Raw genomic sequence first — 27243 nt, forward strand, 5'->3', positions numbered from 1 at the left:
CAACAGTCTTGAAGGAGTTCCCAGAGATGCTTAGCACTTGTTGGCCCTTTTGCCTTCACTCTGCGGTCCAGCTAGGCCCAAACCATCTCGATTGGGTTCAGGTCCGGTCACTGTGGAGGCCAGGTCATCTGGTGCACGGACCCCATCACTCTCCTTCATGGTCAAATAGCCCTTACTTTCAACGTTTTCCCAATTTTTCGCCTGACTGATTGACCTTCATTTCTTAAAGTAATGATGGCCACTCGTTTTTCTTTACTTAGCTGCTTTTTTCTTGCCATAATACAAATTCTAACAGTCTATTCAGTAGGACTATCAGCTGTGTATCCACCTGACTTCTCCTCAATGCAACTGATGGTCCCAGCCCCATTTATAAGGCAAGAAATCCCACTTATTAAACTTGACAGGGCACACCTGTGAAGTGAAAACCATTTCAGGGGACTACCTCTTGAAGTTCATCAAGAGAATGCCAAGAGTGTGCAAAGCAGTAATCAAAGCAAAAGGTGGCTACTTTGAAGAACCTAGAATATGACATATTTTCAGTTGTTTCACACTTGTTTGTTATTTATATAATTCCACATGTGTTAATTCATAGTTTTGATGCCTTCAGTGTGAATCTACAATTGTCATAGTCATGAAAATAAAGAAAACTCTTTGAATGAGAAGGTGTGTCCAAATTTTTGGTCTGTACTGTATATATAAGTTTTTAGCCATAATATATTTACATATATCATTATATATTTAAAAAATATAATATACACTGCTCAAAAAAATAAAGGGAACACAAAAATAACACATCGTAGATCTGAATTAATTAAATATTCTTCTGAAATACTTTGTTCTTTACATAGTTGAATGTGCTGACAACAAAATCACACAAAAAAAAAAAAATGGAAATCAAATTTTTCAACCCGTGGAGGTCTGGATTTGGAGTCACACTCAAAATTAAAGTGGAAAAACACACTACAGGCTGATCCAACTTTGATGTAATGTCCTTAAAACAAGTCAAAATGAGGCTCAGTAGTGTGTGTGGCCTCCACGTGCCTCTATGACCTCCCTACAATGCCTGTGCATGCTCCTGATGAGGTGGCGGACGGTCTCCTGAGGGATCTCCTCCCAGACCTGGACTCAAGCATCTGCCAACTCCTGGACAGTCTGTGGTGCAACGTGACGTTGGTGGATAGAGCGAGACATGATGTCCCAGATGTGCTCAATTGGATTCAGGTCTGGGGAACGGGCGGGCCAGTCCATAGCATCAATGCCTTCGTCTTGCAGGAACTGCTGACACACTCCAGCCACATGAGGTCTAGCATTGTCTTGCATTAGGAGGAACCCAGGGCCAACCGCACCAGCTTATGGTCTCACAAGGGGTCTGAGGATCTCATCTCAGTACCTAATGGCAGTCAGGCCACCTCTGGCGAGCACATGGAGGGCTGTGCGGCCCTCCAAAGAAATGCCACCCCACACCATTACTGACCCAATGCCAAACCGGTCATGCTGGAGGATGTTGCAGGCAGCAGAACGTTCTCCACGGAGTCTCAAGACTCTGTCACGTCTGTCACATGTGCTCAGTGTGAACCTGCTTTCATCTGTGAAGAGCACAGGGCGCCAGTGGCGAATTTGCCAATCTTGGTGTTCTCTGGCAAATGCCAAACGTCATGCACGGTGTTGGGCTGTAAGCACAACCCCCACCTGTGGACGTCAGGCCCTCATATCACCCTCATAGAGTCTGTTTCTGACCGTTTGAGCAGACACATGCACATTTGTGGCCTGCTGGAGGCCATTTTGCAGGGCTCTGGCAGTTCTCCTTCTGTTCCTCCTTGCACAAAGGCAGAGGTAGCGGTCCTGCTGCTGAGTTGTTGCCCTCCTATGGCCTCCTCCACGTCTCCTGATGTACTGACCTGTCTCCTGGTAGCGCCTCCATGCTCTGGACACTACGCTGACAGACACAGCAAGCCTTCTTGCCACAGCTCGCATTGATGTGCCATCCTGGATAAGCTGCACTACCTGAGCCACTTGTGTGGGTTGTAGACTCCGTCTCATGCTACCACTAGAGTGAAAGCACCGCCAGCATTCAAAAGTGACCAAAACATCAGCCAGGAAGCATAGGAACTGAGAAGTGGTTTGTGGTCACCACCTGCACAACCACTCCTTTATTTGGGGTGTCTTGCTAATTGCCTATAATTTCCACCTGTTGTCTATCCCATTTCCACAACAGCATGTGAAATTGATTGTCACTCAGTGTTGCTTCCTAAGTGGACAGTTTGATTTCACAGAAGTGTGATTGACTTGGAGTTACATTGTGTTGTTTAAGTGTTCCCTTTATTTTTTGGAGCAGTGTATTATAATAAATGTAAATATATTATGGCTAAAACATCAGTAGTAGTTTCCCACAAATTATACATTCATATATATCAGAAGTATGATTTTATATATATATATATATATATATATATATATATTAGTAAATACACATTGTTTACAATTACTAAAAAATATATAAAATATATACATTTATTTTAGCCTCTATTTCTGACGGGATTTGAATGCACAACCTTCTACAATACAGCCAAGAATGTTAACCACTACACTATAGAGCTTCATGACCAGTTACTGAGATAAAAAATATGAGACTTCTGCTGTATAGGAATACTTACTACAAGCAAGTGCCAGCAAATAAGTTATAATGTGGAAAAATACATCTAGTAAACCAGATGCTTAAAGGATTTAATCTCTTGTAGGCAGATTTTATATTTTTAGTATAGCTTTTATATCATTTTATGCTTGTTATAAATGTCTGCACACCAACATTCACAGGATACAATGCTCCTTGCACACGAGAAATAACTATATTTTAATAACTCTCTACTTGCAGAAGAGATCAGCCAAATGCAAAAGCAATAGGATGATGGTACTCTGTTTAATAGGCTCTAGGGGAATGAGATGAAGTGCGAATCTCTTAAGAAGATAAGCCCTTTTTTAATGATCTTGATCATTTTATTTTAGGAATTATGAGGAACAATAGCCACAAATAGTGGTACTTAAATCTCATCAGGGAAAACAAGCAGCTTTGAAGAGTAATCCGTTCATAATGCTGTAAATCCGAAATGATGATCCAAACGCCATATGTTGTGCTGTACACAAGTCTGGAATGAGGCAATGCCTAATCTACCACCTTTAACTTTTATTACGGTCAACAGCATTGGGTTGTGCCGTGTATCATGATCCAAGTGACATTTTACTCAAAATGTGCTAGTGCTTTACTTTGTTTTTGATAGGCACTGCATACTAAAGGAAAAGTAGTACAGAATATGCTGGTAATACGCACAAAATAAAGGCTAAAGTAGGCTAAATGTCAACTATCAATTCACTGATATAATAGTGATGCTGGGATTAATTTGCTCACAACCTGGTTCAATTAAATTTTATCCTTTAATTCTCCAAACAATAATCCACACATGAAAGTGACATCACATTTTCTCCAATTTCTTTGTGCAGCATATGGTCACTCCTGTTCAATGTTTGGGGTGCATGTCTGTTCATCAATACATGGGTTAATGCACCCAACAGGTAGCAGAAAGTGCTTGACAATGTGGATGCACTTACAGACTGAGAGGAGCATGAAGGTAGTAGTTAGATGTGTGGAGAACCTAGGGAACATACAAATGTAGGCATGTTCTGTAGGCCTTGGAAGTAAACCATGACATCAAGATGGAGCTCTGTAATATCTCAAGTTTGACATACACACCATGGCTGTGAATGAGTAGACACTGACTAGTCTGGAGAAAATGTACCCTTATTATATACTGTAGATCTGGATTACAGAGCAGTATGAAGCTTTCCTGTGCTCTAAATGAAGCTAGTTGTATGAATATTTGTAAAAGGACAAATTATAAAGTTGACCTAGAAGATTGCTTATTGCAGTAGCTACTAGCTGTGTTCCTATGTTCCTCATGAAGAAAGCTTTTGTAAAGAAGCTGTTCTGGTGAACTCTGGATTGCTAGGGGTTTGGCATCTAAAACCCCTGGCAATCAGATATTATTGCTAGCAACTGCAGGGAGGTACAATATTGTGTGACAGCCATTGATATAACTAAATCTCGATTCAAATTAGGATACATGGCTGTGACTCAGTTGCCATTGAGCCATTAATGATGCAGACTGTCTAAACAGTGCAGTCCTCATTAGCTTAAATAATTAGGGTGCAGTGTAGCCTAAATGGCTGTGGTACCTGACCAAAGAGTGGCGGCGTTGCAACCTTGACTTGACCGCACCGTGTGGTGGTACCCTAACACAAGGATGGGCTCAGTCCACCACTGTTGATCTGTTGCTTTCCACTTCAGTTAATGGATGAGTACACACCTCTCTCACACCTCTCAATTAAGTCCACATCATAGATAAGCAAATTTATTCTAAACTAATTGGATTTATCACAGATTGCACAACAACGGTTTGTCAAAAGGAATCAGAAGTTTTGGCGATTCGTTTTGGATGAATTGTGCAAAATCGTGTCCAGCATTTTATATTTAAAATTCAGTACACTAATGAGGGAAACATGGCAGAGAAGCTGAAGACTGAGGATTACATGACCCCTGGCAGGGCCCTCGCCAGTGGGCTTGCCCAAAACGTTTTGCAATCAGCCTGAAGCACAGATGCCATTCTGAGCTCAGTAACTGATGTGATAGAATGTGTCTGCAAGGTCTCTGACAGACACCAGTTAGACACACAAGCAAGCTATATTGGGGATCTTCAGGGACTGAGTGCGGATTTTGGAGAAGGTATATTTAGTTAGGTAAATTGAATTACTCGGTAGAAAGTCGGGTTTTGTCATTAGGGATAGGATAGGGTTAGTTAGTCTTGTGTGTCTGTTACAGGGCTGGAAGATGTTCACATGTATACAGTAAAGGGTTCTGCACTGCTTTCTAGAGATCCTTACAGAAACAGTACAGTATTTATTTTTACGTGCAGAAGCCAGCTGTTTTTCCCAAAACCCTGCAATTTTTCTACAGTTCATAAGTGAGCAAATAGGCGTATTTTAATTTGTCAACAGCAGCATAATAGAGTATATTTTTGTCTCACACAGGGGATGTCCAATCTGTTATTTAAAACTAGTTGCAATTTTTATACAGTGTATAAGTGTAGAAAGAACTTAAATAAGTGCATTTTAGTGTGTCAATGGCAATGCATATTGTGGTTGTACGCAGAGGTTGTCCTATTGTGCCTGTTTTTACCCCAAAAAAACCTGTTGCAATTTTTCTACTGTTTATATGCATGCAATAAGCATTTTTATTGTGTCAACAGAAGTGTACTGTATATTTTGGTTGCACCCAGGGGGCATTTTATTGAAAAACTTCTTTAGTTTATAAGTGTACAAATAAGCATTTTTGCCAGCATCAACAGCAGCATATTTTTTGGCTAAAGACTGTGTGCAATTGCCTATTTTTTTAGAAACAACTTTAGAAAATTTTCTTACAAAATTTCTATTTAGCATAGGCTAGTGTACGTAACCTGACACGCTGTATACTGTAAGGCCTCACGCACACAGCCATTGTTTTGGTCCGCATCCGAGCCGCAGTTTTTGGGGCTCAGATGCGGACCCATTCACTTCAATGGGGCCGCAAAAGATGCGGACAGCACTCAGTGTGCTGTCCGCATCCGTTGCTTCATTCCGTAGCACCGCAAAAAAATATATAACATTTCCTTTTCTTGTCCGTTTTGCGGACAAGAATAGGCATTTCTACAATGGGCCGCCCGTTCCGTTCTGCAAATTGCATAAGGCACACGGACGGCTTCCGGTTTTTTTGGGGACCGCAAAAAAGGAACAGTCATGTGCATGAGGCCTAATTGTGAACACTGTTGGAGCAGGTTGAAAAGCTGTGTCAGACCTAGGGCAAGCTAAGGTGGTGTGAGTGGTCATGTGATCCTACACTGTCATTTGTCTCCAGAGTGCTGGCCGTTATTGTACTGGACTGCATCCAAGTAAATAAAAAATAAAAAAATAATAATGAAAATTGTCTTCCAAAATATCTGTTTATCAGTGTTAGGTATCTGATCTAATGTACATTTGATTGGACTATGTCCAAGTGCCAATAATTATTTTTTTTTCACAAAAGTAATGTAATGCAAATTATCTTCCCAAAAAATCCATGTATCAGGGTTCTGTGCCTGATGCCTAATGTACATTGTATTGGACTCTGGTCAAGTACCCCCAAAATATGCAATTATTTTTATTCTTTTAGATTTACATTGTTTCAAATTGTTTTGTCTTTAAAAATTGATGACAATTGTCCTCAAGTTCCAGTTTTTCACCAACATTGTTTAAAATTGTCTTGTCCACAAAAACGCACACCAAATAATTCCTTTTTGTTCCTAAAATGCTACTTTGATTCTTTGGATTGGAATGGGCAATCATGTCAGGCAGGATTACAATGAAAGATAACACATCTGTACAGATAACACAGATTCCACCATTCACTTTAGGTGAATTCACAGTTTATCTACTGTAGTCTTCCTCCCTGTGCAGTGTCCTTTCTGCACGTTGACCTCGTAAAAGTAATCTCTGGTCCATTGTGCCTATGGTCCATGTGGCCCCTGTAACACATATCTGTAAAATCCTGTTTACAGCAGCTTAGGCAAGATAACAGCTGCCAATGTATAGAAAATAAAGAAACCTAAAATAAGAATATGAAAACAGACGAGAAGAATTGAATATGTTTCAATATCTGGTTTTAAAACTAGGAGATGCATTTCTTTTAAAGGCGTTGTCCTATGAAAAATAAAATACTTTTATAGGGTCAAAGCACGTCCTTCAACTGCCACCAGCCGAATCCACTATCAGAAGCTGTGCCGGTTACAGGGAGAGAGCTGCAGCAGAAAGGACATGCTTCCTGAGAATGGACACACAGCCTGCTTAAAATAAATCTAGCAGAGCAAGAGAAGCAATTAATAGGGAATGCTCTGGATCCATGTGAGGTAAAGTGCTGGTTCTAGCTTTGTTAAAAATAGATAGTCATGTAATATTTGATTTCTGAATTTTATTTAAAAGTGTTTTCTCAGATTTTTTTTACTTATGACCTATCCACATGGACCACAACTGAATTAGCTGTTTTGAGAAGGCAGCGGCACTCCTGTGAGCACCGCTGCCTTCTTGCAGCTTACCAAGCACAGCGCCATAAATTGTATAGTGGATGTGCTTGGTATTACAGCTGCACCTAGGCTACGTTATCGAAAAAAAAAAAGCAGAGAGAAGACCGCGGAACAGCTGATCGGCGGGGGTCACGGGTGTCACACCTCCACGATCAGATAGTGATGACCTATCTAGTAGATAGGTCATCAGTATAAAAATCTCTGAAAACCCCTTTAATTTTAATTTTGTAATTTGTCTTATCTTAGTAACTTTACTAGAGGTGAATAGCTACTCAAAGCATTGTTTAAATTGTGCTAGTCTCAGGTAAAAATGACACCTATAAAATCAAGGGAAAGACCAATTAATGTCACCATTTGTATGTACCAGTCTTTGTACATTTATCCCAATTTTTTTTTTTGTAAAATGGAAACACATATGACACTGAGCTGAAATCATGTAACACATTTCCTTCTATTGTAAGCTCTTTCTAAATAAAGTGCTTGTTGACCTTCCACACAAGTGAGAGCCATCTTGTCTCAGCATTTAATTACACCAAGTGCCATAACGTAATGTGTCTAGTAACACTTCACTGTGCTTTTATTAACTGGTAGCTCTTAAACCAGACAGGAAACGACCTGATATATTATTACCAAGGGAAAGGAGAAGGCTTACCAGATTCTAATCCACACATTTCAGTCTGTTTAACAGTTAATATTGGGCTTACTTATACTTAGATATTGGACTCCTTGGAATTTTGATCTAATAATGTTAATAAGCAAATATATATATATATATATATATATATATATATATATATATTAGCAGAAGGATCCGGCTTTGCACAGGTATATTTCATCTATTTAATCTATTTCATTTAATCCCACCCCTGCAGCTGACAGAAGTGGGAGGGGCGTGGCCTAACTGGGTCGGGGAGCATGGCTTAGTGGGACCTGAGGGTGGGGTTTTTAAGTCCTGCCCCCTGAACTGTGACCTCCACAGCACTCCATTCCCTTAACAGTGTCATCCACAGTGCCCTGCCCCTTTAAAGCTGACCTACAGCAGTGAAGAAAAAAGGCTGGGTTATGGAAACCTGGTGTAAAACTGTGTGTATGTGGAGACTAAGGACCTGCGAGCTTCTATTGGCTGATAAGAGTCATGTGACCAGGCTTCTATTGGCTAATGCATTTTTTTTGGGAATATCTCAGGAATGGTACGTGCTAGAGAGCTGAGACCTGGTCTAAAACCTTTCCGGACACCTGATGTACCCGTGTGCCAAAAATTGTGATTGTAAATGCGATGGTGCGGATTCCTTTAGCGGACATACATGCTGTACATACACACACACACACACACACATACATATACTCACCTTTATACAGTCAGGTCCATAAATATTGGGACATCGATACAATTCTAACATTGGCTCTATATACCACCACAATGGATTTGAAATGAAACGAACAAGATGTGCTTTAACTGCAGACTGTCAGCTTTAATTTGAGGGTATTTACATCCAAATCAGGTGAACGGTGTAGGAATTACAACTGTTCGCATATGTGCCTCCCACTTGTTAAGGAACCAAAAGTAATGGGACAATTGGCTTCTCAGCTGTTCCATGGTCAGGTGTGTGTTATTCCCTCATTATACCAATTACAATGAGCAGATAAAAGGTCCAGAGTTCATTTTCAAGTGTGCTATTTGCATTTGAAATTTGTTGCTGTCAACTCTCAAGATGAGATACAAAGAGCTGTCACTATCAGTGAAGCAAGCCATCATTAGGCTGAAAAAACAAAACAAACCCATCAGAGAGATAGCAAAAGCATTAGGCGTGGCCAAAACAACTGTTTGGAACATTCTTAAAAAGAAGGAACGCACCGGTGAGCTCAGCAACACCAAAAGACCCGGAAGACCACGGAAAACAACTGTGGTGGATGACCGAAGAATTCTTTCCCTGGTGAAGAAAACACCCTTCACAACAGTTGGCCAGATCAAGAACATTCTCCAGGAAGTAGGTGTATGTGTGTCAAAGTCAATAATCAAGAAAAGACTTCACCAAAGTGAATACAGAGGGTTCACCACAAGATGTAAACCATTGGTGAGCCTCAAAAACAGGAAGGCCATATTAGAGTTTGCCAAACGACATCTAAAAAAGCCTTCACAGTTCTAGAACAACATCCCATGGACAAATAAGACCAAGATCAACTTGTACCAGAGTGATGGGAAGAGAAGAGTATGGAGAAGGAAAGGAACTGCTCATGATCCTAAGCATACCACCTCATCAGTGAAGCATGGTGGTGGTAGTGTCATGGCGTGGGCATGTATGGCTGCCAATGGAACTGGTTCTCTTGTATTTATTGATGATGTGACTGCTGACAAAAGCAGCAGGATGAATTCTGAAGTGTTTCGGGCAATATAATCTGCTCATATTCAGCCAAATGCATTGGACGGCACTTCACAGTGCAGATGGACAATGACCCAAAGCATACTGCAAAAGCAACCAAAGAGTTTTTTAAGGCAAAGAAGTGGAATTTTGAGCAATGGCCAAGTCAATCACCTGACCTGAATCCGATTGAGCATGCATTTCACTTGCTGAAGACAAAACTGAAGGGAAAATGTTCCAAGAACAAGCAGGAACTGAAGACAGTTGCAGTAGAGGCCTGGCAGAGCATCACCAGGGATTAAACCCAGCGTCTGGTGATGTATTAGCGCACCACATTTCCAGCTATAATTGACTGCAAAGGATTTGCAACCAAGTATTAAAAAGGTAAAGTTTGATTTATGATCATTATTCTGTCCCATTACTTTTGGTTCCTTAACAAGTGGGAGGCACATATGCAAACTATTGTAATTCCTACACAGTTCACCTGATTTGGATGTAAATACCCTCAAATTAAAGCTGACAGTCTGCAGTTAAAGCACATCATGCTCGTTTCATTTCAAATCCATTGTGGTTGTGTATAGAGCCAAAAATGTTAGAATTCTGTCGATGTCCCAATATTTATGGACCTGACTGTATATATACTAGCAGAAGGACCCGGCTTTGCATGAGTATATTTCATCTATTTCATTTAATGTTTGTATGTGTCGTTAAAAGATATCGACAGTATCCCCCATAACAGTGACCTCTACAGCACTGCGCCCCTTTAACAGTGAACCCCACAGTCCCCCACCCCTTAACACTGACCCCCCACAGTGCCCTGTTACTTTAAAATGGGACCTCCACAGCAGCCGATCCCCTTAACTTTGACCTTCACAGCAGCCTGCCCCTTTAACAGTGAGTTTCACAGTACCCAGCTGCCTTAACAGTGACCTCCAAAGCAGTTGCCCCTTTAATAGTGGCCCCTGCCCCCTTAACAGTGACATCCACAGTGTCCGCCCCTTTAACAGTGATTTTCACAGTGGTCTGCCCCCTTAACAGTAACATCCACAGCGAACGCCTCTTAAACAGTGACCTCCACAGTGCCTGCCCCTTTAACAGTAACCTCCACAGTGCCCTGCCCCTTTATTGCTAGGGCCACATGACTACATGTGTAGCGCAACATTTTGTCTTAACAATTTTTATAATGATAGGCTATGTTGTCGCACTGCAACATGTGACATCCGGTCCGGTGACTGTGGAGGCCAGGTCATCTGGCGCAGCACCCCATCACTCTCCTTCATGGTCAAATAGCCCTTACTTTCAAAGTTTTCCCAATTTTTCGGCTGACTGACTGACCTTCATTTCTTAAAGTAATGATAGCCACTCGTTTTTCTTTACTTAGCTGCTTTTTTCTTGCCATAATACAAATTCTAACAGTCTATTCAGTAGGACTATCAGCTGTGTATCCACCTGACTTCGCCTCAACGCAACTGATGGTCCCAACCCCATTTATAAGGCAAGAAATACCACTTATTAAACCTGACAGGGCACACCTGTGAAGTGAAAACCATTTCAGGGGACTACCTCTTGAAGCTCATCAAGAGAATGCCAAGAGTGTGCAAAGCAGTAATCAAAGCAAAAGGTGGCTACTTTGAAGAACCTAGAATATGACATATTTTCAGTTGTTTCACACTTGTTTGTTATGTACATAATTCCACATGTGTTAATTCATAGTTTTGATGCCTTCAGTGTGAATCTACAATTTTCATAGTCATGAAAATAAAGAAAACTCTTTGAATGAGAAGGTGTGTCCAAACTTTTGGTCTGTACTGTATGTAGCAGTGTAGTTGTGCCCTATGTGTTGTGCGACTTATTACCACACGACACATGTCGTCGTGTAGCCCTAGAATAAAGCTGACCTACAGCAGTGAAGAAAAATGGCTGGGTTGTTATGGAAACCTGGAGCAAAACTGTGTGTATGTGGAGATTAAGAGCATGCAAGCTTCTATTGGCTGATTAGGGACATGTGACCGTGTGTATGGCAGTTGGGATATGAAGAGAAAGACTTGCTAATGCAGGTCATTTTTTGGGAATATCTAAGGAACGGTACGTCCTAGACAGCGGTGAACCCCACAGGATTTATTTCCATGTAGCAAGGGATGTGTATACCAAGTTTCTTTGAAATCGATGGTGGCGTTTTTGAGTGATCTTGAAACATCCTTCTTTATATATATTGTGACAGGGTGTCACAATGTTTTGCAGAGAAAGTGCTGGATGGTGTGTACATTGCACCAAGCTTCCGGCACTTCATGTGTTAAAAGGCTCCAGGAAGGTTTGGTTTTCTTTGTATCCAGAAGCTTCCTGGGAAAAAGAAAGCCAGTTTAGGGTCCTGGAGCTGGTCAGGGAAGAGTTGGGTGGGTTCCCTTACCACCCGGAGCCAGTCCGGGTTTTACCTGCCTGGGGGACTGCTCACACAGATGTACTGATTAAGTCAGCAGCCCTGACCCAGGAGCTCTCTCTCTCTGGGAGTCTGGGCAGTCTGTTTGAGAAGCTGCAAGACTAGGAGCTCTGAGAGCGGTTGGCTTCTCCACCTAACTACTGAACTATTGTCATGGTCTTACCTTCTTGCTGTTCTCCTTCGTTTGACATGTGCTGGCGGCCATCTTGGTTTCTGGGTTTCTTGTAGCCTTCCACCCTGCGGCTCCTCCTTCCCACTGGGAGGAGCTGGATGCCTAGCTCATATATATAGGAGGTCTGTGGCTTCAGTTCCTTGCTTGGTCCGCTTGTGTTCACATGCTTCTAAGACTGCTGCTGCTTCTGGTTCCTGATCCTGGCTTCGTCTGACTACCCTTCTGGTTCCTGATCCTGGCTTCGTCTGACTACCCTGCTGGTTCCTGATCCTGGCTTCGTCTGACTACCCTGCTGGTTCCTGATCCTGGCTTCGTCTGACTACCCCTCTGGTTCCTGACCTCTGGCTTCGCAAAGACTCTGCTCGGTTTCACCTTCCGTTGGGCCTTCTGCAACCCATAGCCACCGGGGAGCGCCCATGGTCACACCTGGGGATGGATTTCATTGTGGACCTCCCTGCATCCCGAGGCCATACGGTCATTCTCATGATTGTGGATCGGTTTTCCAAAATGTGCCACTGTGTTCCTCTCAAGAAGTTACCCTCTGCACAAGAGTTGGCCACGATTTTTGCCAGGGAGGTCTTCCGGTTGCACGGTTTGCCCAAGGAAATTGTGTCGGATCGGGGGAGTCAGTTTGTGTCCAGGTTCTGGCGCGCCTTTTGCTCCCAGTTGGGGATTCATCTCTCCTTCTCCTCGGCCTACCACCCTCAGTCCAATGGGGCCGCAGAACGATCCAATCAGGCCTTGGAGCAATTCCTTCGTTGCTATGTCTCCGATCACCAAGACAATTGGGTTGACCTCCTGCCTTGGGCTGAGTTTGCCAGGAACACGGCGGTGAACTCTTCCTCTGGGACGTCTCCCTTCATGGCCAATTATGGGTTCCAACCTGCCGTGTTACCGGAGGTATTCTCTCCCCAGGATATTCCGGCTGTGGAGGATCACCTTTCCGTCCTACGTGCTTCTTGGGTACAGATCCAGAAGTCCCTTGAGGTCTCTGCGCAGCGCCAGAGACTCCAGGCTGATCGCAGACGAGCGCCTGCTCCTTCCTACCAGGTCGGAGACCGTGTATGGTTGTCCACCCGCAACCTCAACCTTCGAGTGCCCACTCCCAAGCTGGCGCCTCGATTTGTTGGTCCCTTCCGAGTGCTTCGCAGGGTAAACCCGGTAGCCTATGCCCTTGCGCTTCCTCCTGGCATGCGGATCTCCAACGTGTTTCATGTCTCCCTGTTGAAGCCACTGGTGTGTAAGCGTTTCACTTCCTCGGTTCCTCGGCCTCGTCCGGTCCAAGTGGGCAATCGTGAGGAATATGAGGTGAGCAATATCCTGGACTCACGCCTGGTCCGCGGTCGGTTGCAGTTTTTGGTCCATTGGCGTGGTTATGGTCCAGAGGAGCGTTCCTGGGTTCCCTCCGCAGATGTCCATGCTCCTGCCTTGCTCCGAGCCTTCCACGCACGCTTCCCTCAGAAACCGTTTTGTGCTCCGCGGAGGAGGGGCCCTTGAGGGGGAGGTACTGTCATGGTCTTACCTTCTTGCTGTTCTCCTTCGTTTGACATGTGCTGGCGGCCATCTTGGTTTCTGGGTTTCTTGTAGCCTTCCACCCTGCGGCTCCTCCTTCCCACTGGGAGGATCTGGATGCCTAGCTCATATATATAGGAGGTCTGTGGCTTCAGTTCCTTGCTTGGTCCGCTTGTGTTCACATGCTTCTAAGACTGCTGCTGCTTCTGGTTCCTGATCCTGGCTTCGTCTGACTACCCTTCTGGTTCCTGATCCTGGCTTCGTCTGACTACCCTGCTGGTTCCTGATCCTGGCTTCGTCTGACTACCCTGCTGGTTCCTGATCCTGGCTTCGTCTGACTACCCCTCTGGTTCCTGACCTCTGGCTTCGCAAAGACTCTGCTCGGTTTCACCATCCGTTTGGACTTTTGCTTTACAGCTTTATTTTCAATAAAGCCTTCTTATTTTCTCTTATCTCTTGTGGTACGTCTGGTTCATGGTTCCGTGACAACTATAAGTTGCTCTGTTTTCCCCTTGAAAACGCTCTTTGTGTTTTGTGTTATGAGTTTAGCTAGGGCTGCCGAGTGAGATAGGCAGGAGCCAGACGGCTATGGTTGTTTTGGTTTATGTTTGTTATTTTGAGCAACTTGCTAAATAAATTAGCAACAGTGTGACGCACAAGCTACAAAGGTGTCGATTGTTCCTGTTTCTGCCCAAAACAACCCCGCAGGAAGGTGTAACAGTTCACAATATATATATTGTTAATTTTAAAGGGGTCGTCCGGGTTTATAGCTGAACCTAGACATATCCCCATTTTCACCCAGGCGATGCTCTTCTTTGCCCAGCTCTGAGTTTTTATGAAGATCTGATGACGTTTCGGGCTCTCCATAGGGTAAGCTAGGCGAAGGCTTCCGCCTAGCAGTGAGCCCGGTGACGTCTAGGGCAGCGCTAAAGCCCACCCATCAGTGCCGGTGATGTCACTGGCAACAATTATAGGCAGAAGCTTACTCTATGGAGAAAATGGGGATATGTCTGGGTTCAGCTCTGAACCCAGACAACCCGTTTAACTACCACCAACACAAAGCTTATAACACCCTAATCTCCTTTTAGGGAAGGGGGCAGAAAGGACATTACAGTATGTACTTCTTCATTTTTGCTTCCTCTCCAGAAATGATTTTCAGCAGCCTTTTCTGTATTATTTATCATGTCTGGCTCTTGATGCTATCATATTTCAATAATTGGTATTTATTGTGCCTATTGGGGCACTCTTCCATCATTTATACTGATATATTCATTTTAGAAATTTCACACATTTAACTCAATTCCCGTTTAACTGAACATTATTTTCATTTTCCATGCAATTAACTCGCTAATTTCATTATCCTACCTAAGCCGTTTGCTGACTAAAGTACGATTTCATAATTCTGCAATGTGTTGCTCATCTGGCAGCGAAAGGGCTAATTTTGATAGCTCATATATTTAATGGGCTGTTTCCAGCCTCTGGTATCATAGCAGCTAATCCTTGTTATCTGTCCAGTCCCCCAATGCAAAAAAAAAAAGGCTCTCCAGAATTTAATCCCACCCTGATGGGAAAGACAGCATTTTTAGTGTTCGGCATGAAACATTTTGTTCAGGTCCTGAATCCATCCACAGAGCATACCTAGATAAGCTGTTAATCCTTGCATGGCAGGATCATGCACTCAGGAGACATGAGGATACATTGCTTGTGTTTATTCTCTTACCTGTCCGGGATACTGAACAGAGAGAAGTTATATCCACCAAGCAGAGTGTTTTAGGCTTAAGCAATGAATAACACTATCTCAGATACACATACTGTAGCAGCATGTTGTACATTGGATTTCTTCATCCAAAATCATAGCCAGTTTTCAGATTAGCCGAAATTCTTGTAATGGCGTGAAGAGCCATAGGAAGGGTAAAGAGCTACCGAAGGGGAAGGAACTCATGATGGCTATAATAAAACGGAATCATTTCATGCCACATAAATACTTTCCTGCCGGATTACTTTGGGGGACCGTGTTACAAATGTCTAATATGCAAACTTTGAATTACTACAGTTAGGGCTCATGCACACAAACACATTTTTTCCCCATTTCTATTCTTTTTTTTTTTTTACAGGTCCGTATGCTTAACCATTCACTTCAATGGGGCTTGGAAACAACCAGAAATGACTCAGTGTGCATTCCAAGCCCGTATGTCCACATGTCCGTTCTGAAAAAAATATAGAACATGTCCTATTCTTGTCCGTTTTGCGGACAAGGACAGGCATTGTTACAATGGATCCGCAAAAAAAAACGAAAAACAATGTAACACGGACGTCACACGGATGTCATCTGTTTTTTTTTTACGGATCTGTGTTTTGCTGACCGCAAAATACATATGGTCGTGTACATGAGCCCTTAGGCTGGGTTCACATCATGTTTTTCCCATCCGTTTAACACATAGAAAAAATGTATATGTTAATCAGATGCCTCAGACTGATTCCAAATAATGGCATCCGTTCACTATAAAGCTATATTTTTTTTAACAGACACTGCAGGATACATGAACGTGGTGTGCTGCTTTTTGGTACAGTTTTTTTTCTAACGTATATGTCAAATGGAGGCATAAAACCTGATGTGAACCCAATTAATAGTCATAAAGACCGCGCAGCTCCAGATAGATACAGATGCGACCAAATTGTAGAAGATAGACAACTGTCTCGGTATAGTCAATCACTGTTATGTCAAGCGTGGACTTCAAAATAACTCTTGTCTGCACCTCCTATATTGGAAAGGACAGAATTGCATATGCCCCTGACGAAGTGGAGGCGAAACCCGAGTCGGGCGAGTGACAGGAGACCGATTTTAAATTTTATATGTCTATGTTTTATGGTATCTTGTAAGTACAGTATAATAAATACTGGTTTGACATAAAGTGCTAGCAGTACTTCACTATTCTTGGCCATTCTGTCTATCTACTACAATTGTCTATCTACTACAATTTGGTGGGATCTGTATCTATCCGGAGCTGTGCGGTCTTTATGACTATTAATTGGACCTTGGTGTGAATTGGACTCACTACGCCGGAGACCAGCTGCGCTCATAGTAGGAATAGCAATTGGAGACTTAAGTTTTTATTCCTCATGTGAACCCACTCTTAGGCTACATTTACAAGAACGTATTTTGTTTCTGTGCCCATTCAGTTTTTTTTGCGGATAGGATGCAGACCCATCCATTTTAATGAGTCCGCAAAAAATGCGGACAGCACACTGTGTGCTATCCGCATCCGTATGTCCGTTCCGCAGCCCCGCAAAAAAAATAGAACATGTCCTATTCTTGTCCGTTTTGAGGACAAACATAGGCATTGTTACAATGGATCCGCCAAAATAATGTATGGACGTCATCCTTTTTTTTGCAGATTCGCAATTTGCGGACCGCAAAACACATACGGTCGTGTGAATGTAGCCTTAATGTAATGTAAAGTGTGTGTATGACATAATATAAAGGTGACTTGGAATAGCCAAGGAAGATGTTCCTTGACAGGATCAGCAACCTCCGTGGCTCCATCTGTGGTGAAATTACGACTCGGTGCCTGCACACTTGCTCGGCTGTTCTCAGAGCTCTTATAGAAAGGTGCAGGGTCAATCACCCAATGGGACCAATGCATATCTTTTTTTTTTCATGGTAACACTGCTTAATGTGCAGAACAAACCTGCATGCCGCCCCCATTGAATGTCACATACTATATTCTTACCTGCCATATATCTTGATATCTGATATAGCATAGAAGTATCTTCCTAAATTTCTTTCATCAACAAAAGTGGCTCCTGTAGCCGGCTTAAGAAGTCTTATCCTTAAATCAGTCACCGTGAAGAAATCCCGCAAGTTTTTGGTGGTGTCCAGTTGACTGTAGAGTGAAGCCATATTATGAAGGCGTGGTCCAGCAAATATTGCAAACCGATCTTTTATTTCAAAATACATTGCTTTAGCATGTGCTGCATAACTTGTGGAATATTCTTCTGTGCATATAATGTCTAAGACGGTATTTGCAGTCAAGTCTTTCACTGATTTAGGTTCCATTCTAAAAGCATCCAGGCAATCAGCAGCATAAAACTGGTAGGGTTGCCATGTTACACCATAATCCAGAGATTTTTCTAAGATCATCTTCTCAGGTCTTCCAGACTCAAAGATAATTGCTATGTTTTGGGTGAGCTCAATGGTCTTGTTCCAAGACAATGTTATATTGATCTGTAGGGGGGTGGGATAGTTCTTCCATGTCACAGACTGCCAAAAAGTGCTGGGATTTCTGCCTTCAGCATCAAACATGAGTTCAGTAGGATGGGCGAGCTCTTTTGTGCTGACATCACATTCATTGTTGCACATGTAAGGATTGCCCTGAAATGACAGAAACTTGATTAAATCCCACAGAAACAGTAATCATTGGTGATCATGGGGAATAAGCCACAATATGAAAACAGATTGACAAATTATATCCAACAGGAAATGACCAGGAGGCTTCATTTTTCAAACTAATCTAGTTCTGAATGTATTAGGATTAGCTTTAGAAGATAAAATGGATAATTATCACCACATATAGCAGATTATCCTTTCAGTAAATAGCAGGACTTGTATTAAATGCATCAAAATGGCGCATTTTGAGGCAAGAACACAGGTACTGTATCAGAGGTTTTATAATCTGATCCCAATCCAATCATAATATAATTCTCACTCTGACTACATTTGGAGACACTCTAAATCATTACTAGCATGCACTAAAGAGATAAATCAGTATTTGCGGTGAGAGAGTTGACAGAGTCGCCTGAGGAGGTTCTCATCCATCCAGGTCATGGTATATCATTAGCATGGCTTTCTGATTGAGAAAGCCTATCAGACGCCTAGCGAAACGTCTTCAAGGAAAACAAAAATACACATAAAGTTGCTCTGAATTATTACTGCTGGTAGTTGACAGTGTCCATTTTTTCTTTAATATAACTACACAGGAAGCAGCCACTGCCTCCTGACTTCTGCCTAAATCGCTTTCCAGTTTCAGAAAACGGGTGGTCCATCCTCAGGATAGGCCATCCATATCAAATTGTTTTGGGTTCTCATCTCTGATCAACTCTGCTGATCAGCTAGGTCATCTTGGCTGACATGAGCGTAGCTAAAGGCTCATGGTGCAAGAGTTCCGCTTGGGCCCCCATCGCTCGGTGCTTTGTAGCCAGGGGCAGGGGTACACATAGCCTTCATGCTGCCTGAGGCAAAAATTGAAACGAACCCCCCCCTCATGCCAAATTCTTGACCTAACCCCTTCCCTTTAGCCAGAGATATGATTTGACCTGCATGCACTTTCTGTAAATACCTGTGACTTCTTATGTGGCCCAAGGCTCTTTGGGCCCCCTCAGGCTCTTGGGCCTGATAGCGACTGCTACCTCTGCACCCCTATAGCTATGCCCCTGTCTGTTGATCAGCTTTTTGAAGTGACTGGACGAAGCTGAAACACCCTATCTTGCCATCTTGCTTGAAGATCCAGCGTGAAATCTCAGGCAGCACGTGATGACGCCATCACATCTGCCGGAGTAGTGATGTCATACGTCACTGTGCATGAGATTTTCCGTGGGATCTTCAAGCAAGATGGCCTCAAATGGATGAGGTAATTATGATTTAAATTTTTTTTACTGCCATTTCAGGGAAAATCGATTCGTTAACACGAATCAAGGGGAAATTCGGCTTCACAGCGAATGGAATTTTTCCAAAAATTCGGATTGAAGTCCACTTTCTGAACTTTGATTCGCTCAACACTACCATTGATATTCTTTAATGCATTTCTTAATTTATAGCTTCTAGCAGGAATAATAAAGGATCGCACAGCGTCATAACGATAGATGCTCCAGAATTGTTATTTCATGGAGAATGCAAGTAGTTACTAATACACAGATTAGGAAAGGCTACAGATCCTCTTTAAAGGGTAGTTTACCCCAGGGGCCTTTTGGGCAGTCCCCCCAGCAGGGCCGGAACTGCGGAGGGAATTATACTTACCTGATCCCTGGTGCTGCGTCTCCTTCACATCCCCACAGATCTACAGTCTCCCTGCATCTGTTTGACGTATCACATGGCCGCATCATCACGATGGACAGTCATTGGCGGCAGATGTTGGTGGGGGAGCGAACATGCCAGGATCCAGTGGCAGGGCTCAGGTAAGTATGATTCCTTCCTCAGGTCTGGCTACACTGGGGTAGGGGGTGTCTTTCCAAAAGGCCTTGGGGGAGAACAGGTCCTTTAACTTTCACATTAAAACTACATTTCCTATCATGCTTTGCTGTCTGCATATGTTGAGTAGCCCGGTCCACTCTCTTATATTTTTATTATTTCAGTCTCTCACTCCCATTTGTCTCTGTGCAGTCTGACTAAGCACGGCGGCTCATAGAGTTTGTATGTTCTCCCCATGTTTGTGTGTGTTTCCTCCGGGTTCTCCGGTTTCCTCCCACACTCCTAAGACATACTGATAGAGAACTTAGATTGTGAGCCCCATTGGGGATAGCCCAATACTAATGTCTGTAAAGCGCTGCGGAATATAGTAGCGCTATATAGGTGCATAAAATAAATAAACTAACAGATGGTAAAACAAAGCTTTATTTCTACTCCTCATTCTCTCTATTGTCGCTTTTGTTTCAGCTGCATACGTCTGCAACCAGTTACTGTGTACTGGGTCTACGCATGCATGTTCTCTGCACTGCATAAGGCTACTTTCACATCTGCGCTTTCCCTTTCTGCTACTGAGATCCGTCATAGGGTATCAATACTGGAGGAAAACGCTTCCGTTCTGTCCCCATTCATTGTCAATGAGAACAAAACTGACTGAACAGAATGGAGTGCACCAGAATACATTCCTGTTGCATTTTGTTGCGTACCCATCGCAGACAGAAAAACGCTGCGAGCAGTGTTTTTCTGTCCAGCGTGGAATGCGGCGCAAGGTGGATCCGTCGTGACTCGCAATGTAAGTCAATGATGACGGATGCATTTTCTGAGACAAAAAAGAAAACAAATCCGTCCCCCATTGACTTACAATGGTTTTAGTGACGGATCCGTCGTGGCCCTTTTAGAGATAATGCAACCGGATCTGTTCATAACGGATGCAGCCGGTTGTATTATCAGGATAGAATCGCTTTTCCTGAACCATGACACATCCAGCAAAAACGCAGATGTAAAAGTAGCCTTATACCACCCCCAAAACAGCATGTCATTCGTGACATCTCATGTATTGAGCAGCGATTATTAGCCTCTAGGACATGCCACCAGTACGCAGAACTGCATCACAGGGGGAGATGAGCGCTGCAGGATTAGTTATTTGACCACAGGGAATAGCTCGATATGGGGGCACTTTGGGGAGATAAAAGTTTGATCCTGGAAAACCAATTTAATTAGACCAGTTTCTTACAAGCAATAAGCACCACATCATTTCTTCTTGACATAGAGGACACTAGGAGACACTTTTCTTTCCTCGGTGTATCATCAGTATTAGGAACATCAGCCAAAGCCTTCTACTTCTTAAACCAAACTGAAGTTTCAGCAATGCAAAGCTGCCTTTAAAAAGATCAGTGGCAATTAGCTCTCTCCAGAGGAGGCCGAACAAGCAGATTCTGATCCTGATGCTTTATTTACAAGACGCCTTTATAAATAAATTGTGTTAAAAAAGAACAGAGACAGCATATTGATCCTGACGTGCATCCTCCATTATATTTTTATTAAACTATGACATTTTACTTTTCCCGTATATACACACAACAACAGGAGGGGGTATTGCATTACTTGACTAGTGTTGCAATACAAATCATAGCAAAAAAGCAATATCAATGGTCTACCTATGCCAGACACATTTCACTGAAAGTAAAGCTCTTATGATTTCTTGTCTTGAAGGCCTACACGATTGCCTTTTCATGCTTTGAATTCGAAGCTTCCACCTTTTTTTTAGCATTAATGACTTCTTGATCCTTTATGCATCTAAGTGCCAAATAAAAACTTCTTAGAAACTGTAGTATGGCAAATGGTCATACGTACTAAATTATCTCAACTACTTTGTGGTTGGATTGATTTATCGGTCATGATGTAGCTTTTCAGCCTCTATATTCAGCGGCTATTAGTTCTCATTCTCTCACCAATTATTTCAGAACTAAAGGCTTTTTTACAACGGCCGAGGATCGGGCCAATTAAAGCGAACACATTTTCCTGCAAACACTCATTCCGGATAATTAGCCCATGTAAATGTGCCGCTGATCATCTGAAAATACAATAAAGCTCTCGTTTGTCTGGTGACCCAATCGTTTATGTGACACATAAAATAATAATTTATCGGCAGCTCATTGCCCTGTGTAAGCAGAGATGTGCTGCCAGCAAACAATGAATCCATATGGGGATGAATGCTCATAGCAGAGATCATTCATCCTCATACAGAGGGGATGATTGCTGCATGTACACTCATTGACAAACAAAGACGCACCCAGATAGAAATGCTGGATTGCTGCAAAACTCAGCATGAATTTAAATGATTACAGGTGTAGTGTGTGGTCTGATTAGACACTGGGTCTTATACCACAAGAGGGCATAAAAGTGCTACCCCCTCTGCCCTATAAAAAGGCTCTCAGAGGCTACTTTTCGGGAGTCTACCTTTTGGTGAGAACTTGTTGACTGATAGACAAGCCTCTACAATGCACTGAAAGAATTGTTGCCTAGTAAACAAACTTTGAGAAGGGTGCATCATTGGACTGAGAGAAGAAGGATGGTCATTTCAACGAATTGCCTGCCATCTAGGCCATTCTGAACTAGCTGTTAGGATTTTTTAGGAGCAATGGTTACGAGAGAGCAAACACACATGGGGAAAAGGCTTTGGACAGCCCATACATGCCACCAGTAGAGAGGATCATTTGATTTACCAACAAGCATGAGCAACTCCTAGAGTTTCATGGCTCACCATTCAGACACGGTCTCATGGCACTCAATATGTGTCCTGCCATTGACAGCCAGCCACTATCGCCTTCATTTGCAGTGGTCTTGTAAATGAGAAACCTTAAGTGATATGTATTGGAAACATACTGTATAATCTCTAGTGAGTAATCCAGGTTCTATTTGGGAAGCGACAATGGTCAGTTTTGAGTATGGAGGCTTTTTTAATCCTGCCTTTACTGTGGAGCGACACACTGCCCCAACTGCTGCTGGGATGATCTGTGGAGCCATCTCCTCTGGTAGTGATACAAGGAAAACAAACTGCTAAGCAATATGTGCAGGACATTCTGCACATGGCAGGGCTTCCAACTAGCATTTTCAGCATGATAATTGTCACCCAAATACACAGGAAGGGTTTCCAGGAATGTCTCCGCTAAATTGCAGCACTTTCTTGGCCTGCAAGATTTATCTCCAATTGAGCATTTATGGGCATGGCTGGGATGCCAGCTTCGGCAACCTATGAGTGTGTGGGATCTACAGGCCCAGCTACAGCATCTCTTGACGTGCCACAGGATACCATACAGAACCTATATACCTCCCAACTGCCTCTCAACCTCCTTTCAATTGTCATGTTTTCCCGAATAAACTTATTCTTTGGTTCTAATATTGTAATCACTTACAGTACATATACCATCATTATGTTTACAGATATAAAGTTTCATTCAATTCTAACAAGTCCTTCTTGGTGTGTTCATTCCCAATCATTGCCCTGTATATTATCCCGTAGATCGGCCCACCTTCAGAGTAATCTACTCCAAGATCTTTCCTAATATATGGAAATATATCATAATGTTTAGATTTTCTTTACAGTGATACTTTTTGTAACTGGAAGTTTTGAGTTGACTTGAGTTTACTTACTTGCTGCTAATCCAGCTCTATCTAGACTTCCAAGCATGTTGGTCAACCTAGTGAAAGTACATACTGTACTTTTCATAATAAAATGCAGAGCTGAATGTTACCATACAACATCCTGAAAAATGTTCTTTTTCTGTGGTGTGCTGAAGGCAAATCGCTGATGAAAGGGTTACACTGTATGTCTAGGTTCCTTCCTTCACGAAAGGTGAGGATGTTCCATTGTAGTTGTGGTGACATCCAGCTGTGTGTTCATCCACTTAAGTAATATTGTGAGCAGGGCACAGATAAATAATGCATAATGCCCTCAAAAGGAATACATCATCTTTCTCCTTCTGATCATATGATGTTACAAGAAGTCACCTATTGTTTCCTGTTTATACAGTTTTTACAAAAATCAGAGGAGCCTCACACAGTTTGTCAGAAATGGTTGAAAATCCAAATTACTGCAGATTTCTGTTTTATCAGCAGTTCACTTCTGAGGCCCTACCTGTAATCAGAAAGGGTCTCAGGTATTCATCTACTTTATCTCCACAACAACCTGAAATTACATACTACCACAAAGTGCAATCTGCCCTGTGGGAATTGCACTTGACCTCACTAAACGCATTGGGCACCTTTAGAGGTGTTTTTTTTTTTTTTTTTTTTTACTGAATCGTATGCCTTTTCTGCTACAAATCATTTTTGTAATTGGGTTTTATAAAAAAAAAAATCAATCATTTGATTTTTTGCTGCAGAATGCTTACAAAACAGTCAAATCAGAGAGCTTGTCTGTTGGTTTAATCTCCAGCCGTTCCTATCTCCTTCTGAGCAATCAGTCAAGCTCAATTGTGATTGAATAAAGCTGATCAACTTTGAACTTAATTGAGCTTACATGATCTTTCAGGGGAACATAGAAGTGGCTGGAGATAGTGCCATCAGACAATGAGTGAAGGTTTGACTGTGAATGGGATTTTGCACTTTGCTATGTACTGTGAAACACTGAAGCTGCAGAAATCAAATGGTTGAAAATCTTTATTTTTTAAATTTTTAAATTTTTTTCAAAATTGCTTTATTAGAAAGCTTTGTATCATACATCAAATTATTATTATTATTATTATTTTTAATAACAGCATTTATAATCAACATAAAAGTTAACAAATGTATGTAGTGAATGTCTCACATTATATTGAGATATGGTTACAGCAGTGTGAAAGGATATGATCATAATGGGTCAGTGTTTCAAACACTTAAAATTCCTAAAATGTTCCCAATTTTCCCAGGTAACTCTGAATTTAGAGTAATTGTGATTTTCCCAAGCTTCTATTTCTTCAAACCTATAGATATTGTCAACTTTCCCTATCCATTGCTCCAGGGAAGGGATCTCCGGCTTGAGCCAGAATCTGGGTATTAGAAGATGGGCGCTAGATAGAAGTATTTTAAAAAGAGGAGGTACCACCTTCCCAGGACATTGGGCATAAAAGCCCAACAAGGCCAATTGGGGAGACAAAGAGATTTTCGTTTTGCACACCTCGTTACTTTTGTTAAAAATCTCACTCCACCATTTTTGAATCAGTGGGCACAGCCACCACACATGATAAAATGAGCCTCTTTCTCCCCTGCAGCGCCAGCAAATATCTGTATTTGCTTGGTCGGATCTGCTAGTGATGTCAGTTTTTTTTTTACCACCTAGTGAGGATCTTGTACCCATTTTCCTGAATTCTAACACATCTTGAGGTAACGTGGGGTGTCACTAGTAATCTAGAACATTCTTCAGGCGTAAAAGAGCAACCCAAATCCCGTTCCCTTAGATCCACAAACGCCAGTTTTGGTGCAGAGATGGGGGTGTTAAGTACCTTATAAAGGTTCGAGATTGGTTTTGTTAGTGGAGTAGGCCTAACTATCAAGCTTTCGAACCAGGTTAGAGGTCTAGGGAGGGCTTGCTTTGGGATGTATTTAGAGAAAATCTTTATTAAAACCTGCTTACAAGAATGTTTTTAAGCAACAATACATGCATTTCAGGCTTTAAAGATGAGATAAAAGTCCAATTTGCCCATACTGATCAAATTAAGAGCCTCTGGAATTCATTTGGAACTCAAATGTCTCAAATGTTTGAGAACCTCATATAGGCCAGTTCCAAACACAAGGTTTTAAAACTTTAAGGTAGCATTTTGGTGCTTTTTTTGTTCCAAAACAACCACTGCAGTCTTGTGAAACATAATGTACTATAGACAGTAAGATGATCTCTGTAGCTGCTTATTGCTCTACTGTACATAGATGAAGATCCTGAATGATCCACCTAAGACTCAAAATTCCTTAATTATTTTTGAATTACGTTTTTAAATCAGACAACACTTTTTATGTTACAGCATAGACAGACTGGCACTTTTTGGTCAAAACTAACAGAACTACTAACCTCGTTCTTCTTCAAACCAATCAAAATGCAGATTTTATTTTTGCAGAGCAGTGTACAGTAAGTAACAGAAGTTGTTTTAATAGGCTGCTATGGGAAAATCTGCTTTTCAATTAGATACTTTTGATAAACTATGACCATTTTGTTTCCTTCATGGATAAAGTTGCAACTGCTGAAACATAGATTGGCTGAACCTGCCAATTTTAGCAGGACCATCTAACGTGTATTGGGGCTTCCCAACTCTCCTCCACCGCAATAAGGGAGTAGTTGGATTTCAGCATGCCTGATCCTTTTGTTCTCAGGGAAAACTGCTGCCAAAGGTGTCTGGCAGTGGCTTAGTGGCTGAGGACAGATGTATTTGGAGGTTAGGAGGGATAGCCATCATCTGATTGAAGGTTTGGCTGACACCTATCTAACATGCTTGGCCAGCATTACATCCTTCAACAGTTTTTTGGCAACTTTTCTTGACTAAAAGTTCTCAGGTGTGCGAACAGTTTGTGGATATGATAAAACTGCATTTGTGAAAACCTATTTCCTAGTGTTGATTTCAACCAAATGTCGCCCTATCCATCACAGGACATCAGGGAAGCTCAGTAACAGATACAGTGGTTCTGTGAGGTTTTCTTACAAGAAGCTAGAGATGAGTTTTGACATGTCTTGGAAAGAGATTAAAAAACTGTCAGCATGAAGACACCAGAGAGGTGACAAGAAAGACGAGATCGTCCTTCAGGAACAAAGAAAAAAAAAAAGAAGGCCTCTTGCTCCTAATTTCATCAGCAAAATGCTTTTATTGAAATCAATACCAAGCAAATTAGAATCTCGGAGCAAATGTGAAGAAAATCAATGAGAAGTAGGTGTTATAGTGAGGAGGGCGAGGACTGTGGGTGGATTGATGTTCTGACAGACATTAAAGACCGAATCAAATAAATGCGCACCATAGGCGTGGTAGGTCACACAGCACACTGTTTGAATCATTGCATTACAACTATTAGAACCGTTGTGTTCAATATTATTTATGCACATCCATCGGTAGAAGGACTGAATACAGATGGAGAAGGCTTTGTTGTACTAGATAGTAGGCTATGACATAGGATGAATTCCGTTTAAAGTAATAAGCCAATATATAAAATTCACTAACAGCAAGTTGTTAAGCTATCCATTGTTTCATTCTATTCTACATTCATTTATATATCTACTTAATTATATCTGTTCTGCAGTATTCTTGCTGAAGTCATATCTACTGAAAAATACCGCTCTTTTACAAATTGTAATATATTATTGAGGTTGTTATTGTCAGGATATATTCACAAGGGACAGATTTTTGTTAGAGAAATCTCTGTGGTAGAAAATTTGTTCCATACATCTGAATGAAATGAAAGGCTCATGCACACAAATGTATTTT

The 27243-nt window shown here is 42.0% G+C and overlaps 1 protein-coding gene across 1 annotated transcript in view; it reads right to left on the bottom strand.

Annotated features, from left to right (window-relative positions):
* Positions 1–27243, bottom strand: part of NTNG1 (netrin G1) — a 342247-nt gene that overhangs the window by 192231 nt on the left and 122773 nt on the right. The window contains exon 2 of the mRNA XM_040408751.1: positions 17355–17995. Within this exon, the coding sequence (XP_040264685.1) occupies positions 17355–17995 (641 nt within the window). The remainder of the gene's footprint in view (positions 1–17354; positions 17996–27243) is intronic.

Source organism: Bufo bufo, chromosome 9 (genome assembly GCF_905171765.1).
Source record: "Bufo bufo chromosome 9, aBufBuf1.1, whole genome shotgun sequence".
Lineage (NCBI taxonomy): Eukaryota > Metazoa > Chordata > Amphibia > Anura > Bufonidae > Bufo > Bufo bufo.